Source organism: Felis catus, chromosome C2 (genome assembly GCF_018350175.1).
Source record: "Felis catus isolate Fca126 chromosome C2, F.catus_Fca126_mat1.0, whole genome shotgun sequence".
NCBI classification, from domain to species: domain Eukaryota; kingdom Metazoa; phylum Chordata; class Mammalia; order Carnivora; family Felidae; genus Felis; species Felis catus.
The window spans coordinates 114,742,954-114,755,146 of NC_058376.1; the positions used below are offsets into that span (position 1 = coordinate 114,742,954).

General features: G+C 38.2%; 1 protein-coding gene across 1 annotated transcript in view; it reads left to right on the forward strand.

Moving 5' to 3' along the window:
* Positions 1–341: 341 nt before the first annotated feature.
* LOC101080399 (ceruloplasmin-like) overlaps positions 342–12,193 on the forward strand; it is a 29,915-nt gene continuing 18,063 nt past the window's right edge. The window contains exons 1-9 of the mRNA XM_019810577.3: positions 342–600; positions 1,717–1,967; positions 3,391–3,603; positions 4,107–4,277; positions 5,101–5,343; positions 8,485–8,650; positions 10,434–10,564; positions 10,918–11,058; positions 11,555–11,766. Coding sequence (XP_019666136.1) covers positions 446–600; positions 1,717–1,967; positions 3,391–3,603; positions 4,107–4,277; positions 5,101–5,343; positions 8,485–8,650; positions 10,434–10,564; positions 10,918–11,058; positions 11,555–11,766 — 1,683 coding nt within the window. The 5' untranslated portion in view covers positions 342–445. The remainder of the gene's footprint in view (positions 601–1,716; positions 1,968–3,390; positions 3,604–4,106; positions 4,278–5,100; positions 5,344–8,484; positions 8,651–10,433; positions 10,565–10,917; positions 11,059–11,554; positions 11,767–12,193) is intronic.

Genomic DNA, 12,193 nt, shown 5'->3' on the forward strand with positions numbered 1-12,193 from the left:
AGGAATTTAAATTAGCATCTAGAGGAACAAATTATTAAAATTAACATATAATGAAGAATCGGGGAATGGTACATAGATGGACTGGAACAGTGGGAAAGTGGAGGCTGGAGAGTAAACTGCAGACAATTCCTATAATTTAGGAATAGATAATAATTGTCCTTTGATGATAGATGATCTGGGTAGCCTATGTAACCAGTAATTCAAGCAAGCTCTAATACTGGCCAAGAATCAGTATTCTCTATTGGTTGTGCAACATTTCACCCAGCCTGACTAATGAAAACTAAATGCATTTAGAACCAAAATGACGTATGTGTAGATGAAACACATGATGGACTCTTATGCAACCCTGATTTATGTAAATGGATACAAATAAAGGAAGAAAGCCTGGATTATAAAAGAAAGGCAGGCATCACTCATTTAGCCTCTCCAGGCTTAGGGTTTGAAAATGAAGGCCCTTTTACCATTAATGTTTCTGTTTTTTGTTAGTTCTCCAGGTTGGGCAAAAGATAGGCACTACAGCATAGGCATCAAAGAAACCACTTGGAACTATGCTCCTACTGGTAAAAATATGCTCAATGGGAAGCCTTTTTCAGAAGATCAGTAAGTAATACCTTTGCAGGGAAAAGTTGCTATCAGAAACAAAAGTTGATAATTGTTATTCACTGATAAAATGCTGATGAAAAATTTCCCATGTTTGACCCTTTACGGGGACATTTGTTATTAGAACCACTTCCTTTTGTTCCTTTGTTTTGTTTTTTGTTTTTGCATTTATTTATTTATTTAGCTAAGCATGGCACGGAAGACAGATATTGATAGAAATCAGAAATCATTCCTTTAAAATTTTTTTTTAACCTTTACTTATTTTTGAGAGACAGAGAGAGACAGAGCATGAGCAGGGGAGGGGCAGAGAGAGAGGGAGACACAGAATCTGAAGCAGGCTCCAGGCTCTGAGCTGCCAGCACAGCGCCCGACACGAGGCCAAACCCACAAGCTGTGAGATCATGACCTGAGCCGAAGTCAGACGCTCAACTGACTGAGCCACCCAGGCACTCCGAAATTATTCCTTTTAGAATTGTCACCACTCTTGCCATCATGGAACATTATTTCAGGGATCATCTCTAATTCTGTGATTATCATCAACTTTGTGTGGTGCTCAAGATACGAAACAACATTTTTTCTTCTGATATGGAGGGTGTGATGGAGATTGTAAAAATTGCAGCTGTCTTCTTGACTTCTCTTTTCAAATAATTGGGAGGAAGAAATCTAGAGGTTATGGACAGGGTTCTGATTTACCATGTTTGTTGGCGAAATGACCCTAAGTCTACCAACAAATATACAAATCCATTTAAACATGTAAATAATTCTAAGTCATAAGAATTGATCTAATGCTCGAGATCTAAAGCGCCCTTCAAGTGAGGTTAGAAACCTTCTTGTGGCTTAGTACAAAAAATTTGGTAAGTCCCTCAAACCAAAATGCCATGTATATTACTTGCTACATTTGTATTTGACCTCTTCATCACATACTCCAAACGTTCTCCTTGCCTACAGTACCTTTTTTTTTTTAAACTCCCTTAGCATTTTCTCTAGTGTCTTGAATTTCGTCTATCAAAATCAGACTGCAAATCTTCTTACTTCTAGTTTCAGTTGATTTAACATTTTTTCTTTCCTGTCAAAATATGTTAAAGTTCTTGCTTTTTGTTTCTTTATTTTTTACAGAGAGTTTCAGTCCTATGTGTATCTACAACGAGGCCCAAACAGGATAGGATCTGTTTATAAAAAAGCTTTGTATTTTCAGTATACTAATGACACATTTCAAACGATCATTGAAAAACCATCCTGGTTGGGATTTTTAGGTCCAATAATTAAGGCAGAGACTGGAGACTTCATTTATGTACATGTAAAAAATTTTGCTTCAAGAATCTATAGTTTCCATCCTCATGGACTCAGCTACACTAAAGAAAATGAAGGTAAGTGGATTCTCTTACCTTACATTTCTGAGTTGTTGTTTATGGAAAGTATGAGCCCATTATATCAGGGAAAGCAGGGTAATTATCAACTAGGAGTCGTTTGGGATGAATGCAGACTCTTACTCTTGATGTCTTTAAAAATTTTTTTTAATGTTTATTCATTTTTTGAGAGAGAAAGAGAGCACAAGTTGGGGAGGAACAGTTGGGGAGGGGCAGACAGAGAGGGAGACAGAATCCAAACAGGCTCCAGGCTCTCAGCTGTCAGCACAGAGCCTGACGCAGGGCTCGAACTCACGAACCGTGAGATCATGACCTGAGCTGAAGTCGGACGCTTAAATGACTGAGCCACCCAGGGGCCCCTGATGTTTATATCCAAGACAATCCTTTTTCATTTTCTCATCTTGAATAAGTGACTACTCTTCTGCAATTCCTGGGAAAGAAAACATACTTTTCACTAATAATAATAACACAAACTAACTATATTCATGGCTTAATGGAGAAAGCATGGGTCATGTTCAATTTTTTTTTTTTTTTTTTTTTGGGTAGGAGACACTCATGAGCAAATGTTAGGTTAGCAGAAATACTATTCTACCCCCACCTCACTTCACTTCCTAATGGATGAGGATTAGCCTCTTGAAAACATCAGCATCAAGAGCAATCATTATTTTCCAGACAGTATCTTGTCTCCCAAACATCAACACTCACAGTTGCCTAATGGTGCTGGAAAAAGGAAGGGAAGAAAAAGCCAACAAAGAAGGCTTTGTGTTCAGCGTGGAGAAAGGAGGGTCTTGAAAGATGGGTAAATGTGTGAGCGGTTGACCATGCTTCCAAATCTTCTATTGAATGGAGGAATTTTATTCATAGTTATGAGGGCTCCAGCTTCAAGAGATAAAGATCTGAGGCAAGATTCTAGGAAAAGAAGAAAGAAGAGAAAGCCTCCAGATTCAGAACTGGGGTGATAGCTCAAAGGTAATGTAAGCTATGCAAAGGGCCACTTTTGCACTCTAGTGGACTGCTTGGAGGACACATGGATGCCTCTCGATGCCTGGGGTCCCAAGTCTAATTTGCAGTGAAGAGAATAGGGAAGGCAACTCAGGAGCCCAGACTTCTGTATCGAAGGTCTAGGCATATAGTAGATGCACAGTAAATATTTCTGGAATTCATAATAATGGTGATAATGGTGTGCAATTATGCTGCTTGCCTCATTCCACTTTAGTCTAGAAACTGGACAAGCCGGACATTCAGGTGGATGCCAGTTAAAGAAGAAGAGACAGGAAGCAGGAAAGAGGAGGGGAGAAATGCTCACTTGATTCTAAAAATGCAAATTAACATACATTTATGGCTTAACAGAGAAGCGTGAGTCACATTCAAAACAGTGCTGCCCAATAGTTATTGTGACCACAGTGCAGATTATGTTTTCTAGGTGCTCTCTATCCTGATAATACTACGGGCTGGCAAAAGGAAGATGATCGCCTGGAGCCAGGGGCACAATATACCTACAAGTGGTATGTAGAAGAAAAACAGGGGCCTGGCCCCAATGACAGTAACTGTGTGACACGGATTTACCACTCCCATGTAGACACTCCAAAAGATGTGGCTTCCGGTCTTATTGGACCAATTCTGACTTGTAAAAGAGGTAACATATTTTTTCAAATCTCATTGTAGCAATAGAACCAGAATAAGCGGGCTCTCCCTCGCTCTCCTAGTGGAATTTTTCTATCAAATGAGCTCCCTTTTCCTGCTTTGACCTTGATTCTCCAGTTGAGAAAGTAAAGCTGCCCTCTCAGACTCTGAGCACTAGATGGCGATGGTGAGTCCGAGGCCTCAGTTCAAGTTCAGTGACGCAAGTCGGTCACTAGATGGTAGTCAAACCCGGTAAACTTCACTTGGTGCCACCTTTTCACAAAATGACTGACCCCTTTCTCCTACAGAAATATGTTGAATCAGCAGAGTGGAAGAAAGTAGGAAGATGAGAAGCTGTCTGCCCATTCCTTGCATGCTTTGTTCCTTACGGTTCTGTCTGTAGATGTGCAAGATTTTACTTTCATATTTTAAGTTGAATCAGTTAGAATCACCAGTTTATCTCACAGCAAAAATAATTATTGCAAAGAGCAAGTTTTGTTGTTCTTTATGTTTCAGGCACACTGGATGGAGACACCGAAAAAAATATTGACAGGTCTTATGTTTTGATGTTATCTATAACTAATGAAAACAATAGCTGGTATATCGATGAAAACATTAAGAAGTATACTGAATCCGGCAAAGTAAATACTAGTGATCCTGACTTCCAGGAGAGCAATCAGATGCACTGTAAGATTAAAGAAAACTTCCTTATTCATAATATCCTGTGATTCTAACTTCTGTGGTTCTACTTAGTGATTTCCTTTTGTTTAAGTTTGTGTGGTTGAGTCTACATTTTCCAGTTTTTTGCCCAGGGCACACTGGTTGATATGCAAGAATCATCTAGTAAGTCTTGCTGGTTTGCAAAGTGTCGTAGCACATAAAGTTAGGTAGGTGCATATGTTTTCTATAGTCTGATATTGATCAAAAGTGCACGGGAAATACATAGGAAGGATGTAATTTTAAGGTAATAAAATATTATGGAAGAACAAAAACATAACTGACCAGATATTTTACGAAAGTGTGTTTCTACATAGGATTTTTCAGAAAAGATGCTCTCGTTATCTCAGTCACCTCTACCCTTGTTCTCTTCCTTCTGGGACTTAGCTTCTTTCTATTCTTTTCTCCTCAGCTGTACTCTCTGCCTTCCAGCTTACCTTCCTCCTCTTTCCTCTAATCTCTGTGCTTCTGACACTTCTGATTATATAGATATATATAGATATATAGATATTGATAGCCTCTTTGTGTGTAAACCATAAATCAAATTCTCTGGTAGATTATGCGTGAGAAGAACGCTGACATGGTGAGGTTTGTGTAATGAGGAAATGTGCAGAATGTACAGCATGTGGTCCTGATCTACCATGTGTGATAGACCAAGGCACATTTGTTTTCTTGGCTTAGTTGGTAGAGCACGTGACTCTTGATAATCGGGGTCGTGAGTTTGAGCCCTGAGTTGAGAGTAGAGTTTACTTAAAAACAGATCAAGTAAAATAAAGTATATGTTGGTTTTCAGCAATAAACGGATACATGTATGGAAATCTGCCCAATCTCACCATGTGCTCAGAGGACAGGGTCAAGTGGTATATTGTTGGCATGGGTGGTGTGCTGGACACACACCCCCTCTATCTGCATGGACAAACTCTGATATCTCGGAATCACAGGAAGGACACCATCACTGTCTTCCCTGCCTCACTGGAAGATGCCTTCATGGTGGCCAAGGGCCCTGGAGTATGGAAGCTGGGATGCCAGATATATGGTAGGGATTTATTACCTTTATGTAATATAGGCTCAGAGAACTTTCACGGTTACAACCCACCACGAATGCCTTATCTTCCAAATGGAGAAACTGATTTCTAGGGAGGTGATGGCATTGCCTTTTGGAAAGTCGGTGAAGGGATTAGAACTGGAACCCAGGTGTCTGACATTTAACTCCATAAAAACGAACCCTTTTAGATATACTAGGATGTTTTGTTTTGTTTTTACAAAAAAAAAAAGTTTTGTATTTATTCATTGGTGAGCCTTATGAAAAGTCTGAATGTCATAGCACATATTACTGTTTGTCTGTTTGTTTTTTAGTTGAGAAAACAAGTTTCAAGAAGTTAAAACACTTGCACAAAACCCTATAAGAAGAATTGCCAGGAATTATGTAGGATCAAATGATTCTAACCCAGAACTCAGGAAACCTACATATTTTCATTTATTTACCTCTTCATTCACAGTCTCCATTGAATAACACGATGGCCAGTTATGATGTTATTAATCTTTTCTATTCTTAAATAGGATCAAACTGTACACATAATCTTGCAAATGTTTTGTTTTACCTTTCAATCAAAAAACATTGTTGTTATTAGAACTGAAGAATTTCACTTTTCTTTTTTTGTACAAAAATGGGGTTTACTTCTCTGATCAAAACCCATCTTTTTCTAAGTCTCATCCTTTGGTTAGCATCATGCTTCAATTAACTACTTAAAGAAGTATTTATCAGGATTTGTTATATGCTGTGGCCTTCCTAGGGCTATGGGAAAGAGAACCCCATGAAGTTCCTGTAACTCAAGGATCAACTTTAATGATTAGAAGTTTCTCACTTAGAGGGGCACCTGGGTGGCTCAGTTGTTTGAGCATCTGATCTCGGCTCAGGTCACGATCTCACAGTTCGTGAGTTCGAGCCCCACATCGGGCTCTGGCTCTGCTGACAGCTCGGAGCCTGGAGGCTGCTTCAGATTCTGTGTCTCTCACTCTCTCTGCCCCTCCCTGGCTCACACTCTATCTCTCTGTTTCTCAAAAATAAATGAAAGTTTAAAGAAATTTTTAAAAAAGTTTCTCACTTAGAAAGGAATATCATTTTCAGGTGAAAATGTACACTCAGCCCCACTCTTCCTAGTTATTTACTTTGCAGATGGTGTCTTCAAGTCAGGTCTGACCCTCAACTCTGCTGAAAGAATAGGGTTGGGTTGGCTCTGGGGCGCCTGGGTGACTCAGTCGGTTAAGTGGCCGACTTCGGCTCAGGTCACGATCTCGCGGTCCGTGAGTTCGAGCCCCGCGTCAGGCTCTGGGCTGATGGCTCAGAGCCTGGAGCCTGCTTCCGATTCTGTGTCTCCCTCTCTCTATGCCCCTCCCCCGTTCATGCTCTGTCTCTCTCTGTCCCCAAAATAAATAAACGTTAAAAAAAAAAATTAAAAAAAAGAATAGGGTTGGCCCTAAGCACAATTGAAGAAATTTCTTAGAGTTCTTTGATTTGATTGACTCTATAGCTTTTCGTGTGTTTAATCAATCTCTTTCTGAGTTTCTGTGTTTAATCAATCTCTTTCTGAGTCCTAGAATTGGGTGTGGTTTTAAAAATTTACCTCCACTCTTTTAAAACTTTTTTTTTTCAACGTTTATTTATTTTTGGGACAGAGAGAGACAGAGCATGAACGGGCGAGAGGCAGAGAGAGAGGGAGACACAGAATCGGAAACAGGCTCCAGGCTCTGAGCCATCAGCCCAGAGCCTGACGCGGGGCTCGAACTCCCGGACCGCGAGATCGTGACCTGGCTGAAATCGGACGCTTAACCGACTGCGCCACCCAGGCGCCCCTCCTCCACTCTTTTAAAAGTGTTTAAAATTTATTTAAAATTTTACTTTATGTTATTAGTAATTACAAGGATACATGGGTAGACTTTTGCTGGAAAGAAAGGAAGGACGGAAAGGGGAAGGAAAGAGGTGGGGCGAGGATTAGGTGGGAGACAGCAGGCAGAAAGAGTGAAAGTCTAATGTGATGTATGTGGGCCAGCTTGTGCTAGCTCAAGAGGGCTGAGAGTTAAGTCAGCCAACTGGCAAACTCTTGGTAACTTCAGACTGCCCACAGTGGGAGTGTTTAGACCACAAAAATTAGCAAATAGATCAAATGTTGTGTTTTTTGTTTGTAGAGCATTTAAGAACACACCGTTAGTCCAACCCTCCCATCACCATCCTTGTCCCTCCCAGACATTACACCCTGGGTACGAATACTTGGAAACCTGTTTCCTATGCATTTTCACATAATGTATATGAACATGTAGAAACAAAAATACATAGCTATATTTTGTGTTTTGTTTGACATAGATAGTTCATATTGCATATAATTTTCTACTATTTGCAATCTTTTCTATGACATTTCTTGAAATTTTTTCTATGACGTTCCCCATACATCTAACCTATTCTTTTAAATTGTTGTATAGTTTTCCATACTGGGAATGTATCCTGAATTGTTTAACCGTTTACCTACTGATTGGCATTTGAATTGCTTCCACTTTTTTGGCTTATCACCAATTTTATAATTTACACATTTTATTTGTATCTTTTTATGTATATGCAAATATTTTTCTTAGTTGACTACCAATAAGTGAAATCATATACTGGAAGGTGTTTAATTTCAACAAATTCTGTCAGATTGCCTTCCAAAAAGTTACCCTAATTTACACTGCCACTGACAGTGCTCTGAAATCAAAGCACAGGACTGATGTCTTCATGGAAATGTTCCTGCCTTGATTTTCTTTCTGCCTGCCAACTAGTTAATCTAATAAATCAACTAATTCATTCATGACTGATGGTAGTAATTTTATACCCATGAGGAAAGATGTTTTTGGCCAAATAGACTCTCAAATTCTTCCTGGTACACAGGTGCCATCTTCTTCTAGGGTTTGGTCCAATGGTGATTATTATTCTTTGGTAATATATGTTCCTCTAACATTCATCTTTGCATCCTGCTTTTTGTACTTGCTTCATACATTTTAGGTTTTTACACAGAGTCTGGAAGTAAAATGCCTTGAGTTTCTCGAAAAAGGAGACGTTGCAATATTATTGACTAAAATACAAAATATATATGGAATAAGAAAAATGTTTTAATAACATTCTCTACTTGGGTTTACTGTTTTTCAGATAGCATGCAGGCCTTTTTCAATGTAATGAATTGCCACAAACCTTCAATAGATGTTACTGGGACACGTATTATACGTTACTATATTGCTGCTGAAGAAATTGTTTGGAACTATGCTCCATCTGGTATAAATCTCTTCACTAAAAAAAATTTAACAGCCGCTGGAAGGTAATCATTCAGGGATTAAAATATTTATGATTAAATAAAGATAATTGAACTTTTTTATAACCAGCTACTCTTAAAAAGGATTTAAGTAACTTATAATAAAAAGGTACTGATAAAATAAAAGTAGACAAATAATTATATGGGTAATTAGAAAATATTGAGTCGAAGGGTCACTACTACACAAAATAGTTCTCTATTTTGCCTGTGCCTTGACAGCCAGTGCAAAGTAAAACATACTTGCTCATTGTTTTTTCTTAGCACTAAATTTTAAAATAGATTTATTATGTATAATTATGAGACATAGTGGATAATGTCATCAATAACAATTTTACAAAGATTCAAAAAGTTGCCATGTATAATTTATACTTTCTTGGCTAAGGTCTAAAGACATAATTAAATAATTTCCTGTGAAATTATTTTTTTTAATTCTTTTAAAATTAAGAATTTAATTTCTTAATTAAAAGAAGAAATGAAATTATTTTTTAAATTATTTTTTAAAAATTCTTTCCTGTGACATTCTTAAGTCACATTTTATAAATATTTGTTATTTAATAACACCTAAGACTATATTATCAGTTGCTTTTTTAATGACCCAAACTAAGACCAAAATACATTACTGTGGCATCAGCATTTAAAAGTACACAAAAAGTCTTTCTGACTTTTACATTTACCAATTCAAAGATTACAGGAGTTTTATTTATTTAAAAGAAGTTTTTTAAGGTTTACTCATTTTTGAGAGACAGAGTGACAGAACATGAGCAGGAGTGGGGCAGAGAAAGAGGGAGACACAGAATCTGAAGCAGATTCCAGGCTCTGAGCTGTCAGCACAGAGCCTGACGTGGGGCTCAAACTCATGAACCACGAGATCATGACCTGAGCTGAAGTTGGATGCTCAACCAACTGAACCACCTAGGCACCCCAAAGATTATAGGAGTTTTAACCCTTCTGGTCTGTTGAATGAGTTATATGTCAGAAAATATCAAGTTCTAAAACCACCAAGAAATATTTCCCATTATATTTATTTTTCTCCAACGTGCTTACAGAAAATTTGAGAAAACTAAGAATGTTATATCAAGTGAATATTTTTTGTTACATTTTAAATGCTCATCAACAAATTACTCAATCTGTGTAATGGAAATTTTATATTAATTGTTAGAAAGATATCTGGGCTTAGAGAAAAAATTAGATTCAGAGTTAGGTCCAACTCTCATTATATATTAACTAAAATAGGTATGAATTAGTGGATTTCTTTCTTTTTTTTTTTCAGCTTGCTTGATCATCCTGGCTATGAAATTCTCTGATGTCTTAGTATGACAAGTCACTACTTCACTGCTAGGGAATACTTCTTCTCAGGGGACCCAACTTAATTTTATCATAATAACATTTAAAAATAAGAATGACATCTCTCATCTTAATATTCTAGCATCTCTGAACATAGTTGTTTAAAAAGTAGTGTTTGTTACTACCTGACTGAAAAAGAATGTCTTTTATTCCAGTAGAAAGTGTGAACTACCAGGTAGACAAAAATACCCATGCATAGATAAAAGGCTGAAAAGAAATCCATGGAAAATGTTGACAGCGATTATATGTAGATAATGGGATTATGAAGATTTTAAAAATTTTCATCGTATTTCTTTTCATTTTTCAAATTTTCTAAAATTAACACATGTTGCTTCTATAAATAAATTGCAAGTACTTTAAACCAGATATATGTAGATTCTTACTTTCTTTTCACATGATCACTGTTAATTTGAAAGGTCTTTGTGTATCTATTTTCTCTGCACAGTGAATCCCAGGTATATTTTGAAAAAAGCCCAACCAGAATTGGAGGATCTTACAAAAAAATAGTTTACCGTGAATACACAGATGCTTCCTTCCGAACACAGAAGGCAAGAGAAAAGCACCTTGGAATCCTTGGTAAAATTCTATTCATAGTTTGCAGGGTTATAAACACTGTACATATTCTGTGCAATCAAAATAGAAATTTTAGCTGTCACCTTATAACCTTATGAAAACAATACATTCTGATTCACGCAATTCTAAACTATATTCTTTTGTTTCTATACATCCAATAAGATTAATATATTCATATGATCCAAAGTGACTTTCTAAAAAGACCCTGCATCATCTAGAGCTCTTGAAGTTGGAAGCGTTTCTGGTTCATGACATCATCTCTTTAATTTGTTCCTAAAAGAAACTTACTCAAGTAACATACCTGACAATTGTGTTTGTGAAAACCGAGGACAACTACTAATTCTGTTGGTTTCTAGGCCCTGTCATTAAGGCAGAAGTGGGACAGACCATCAAGATCACTTTTTATAACAATGCTTCCCTGCCACTCAGCATTCATCCTCATGGACTACGTTACAACAAGAGCAACGAGGGCTCATTCTACGAAACACCTGGAGGAGGTAAGTATAGCTCAAGGGAGGTCCAAGCAAGCCATACTGCAGTAGAATATCATTTGGAAAATAAAACTCCTCCTGGGCGCCTGGGTGCCTCAGTTGGTTGAGGCTCGAACTTTTGATTTCTGCTAGGGTCATGAGATTGAGCTCCGCAGCAGGCTCTGCACTGAGCATGGAGCCTGCTTGGGATTCTCTCTCTCTCTCTCTGCCCCTCTGCTCACTCACACAAGTGCATGCGCACGCGCACTCTCTCTCAAGTAAATTTGAAAAATAAGATAAAAAGAAAAGAAAAATTTTCCTAAAATCATTATGAGCCCATTTTTCACATCATAACAGCTCTGTGTCCTTATTATGGCAGTAATCCATCCCTAACACCTTTCAACTGCCACCCAAGGTGCTATGAGGTGAGCAAGATACAGTCTTTGCTCACAGAGATCTCACAGTCTAGACCAGGGTCCTTCTGGTGTTAGGTCCTATTTCACAAATATTTATTTCTTACTAGGTATCCCTCCACCCTCCTCACATGTAAATCCTGGCATGACATTTGTCTATACATGGGAAGTTCCAAGAGATGTAGGTCCTACCTCCGTGGATCCCAACTGCCTGACTTGGTTATACTATTCCTCAGTAAATATGACAATAGACATCAACACTGGCCTTGTAGGGCCTCTTGTTGTGTGCAGAAATGGAAGTCTCGGAGAGGACGGCAAACAGGTGAGTCACGGAACTATGTCTGGATATGCCTTGGTGAGAGGTTGCTTGAGACAGAACTGCAGGGGAAAAGCAATGTGGCAATCAACAGTTTCAATTTCTTCTGTGTGCTGATTCTCCCAATTCTATCCTTTTCTTAACTCCAGACCTGTATCTTCCCCTGCCCGATGAACACCCACCCTACCATGTTCCAGATACCTCTAATTCCACTTGACTGTTTTAACTCTTTATCTCACTCTGGACAACCACTACCTGCCCCTCTCTCCTGTAAATCAGCCTTTTTTCCTCCACTCTGTCTCTTAGTTAATGACATCACCCAGCCCAGGACTTCCATCAACAACTCCTTTCTCACCTTCAGTATTAGTCACCAAACTCCCAATACCCCTGCCTTTTTTGAGGCACCATCTCCTCTTTCTGAATTTCTTTAACC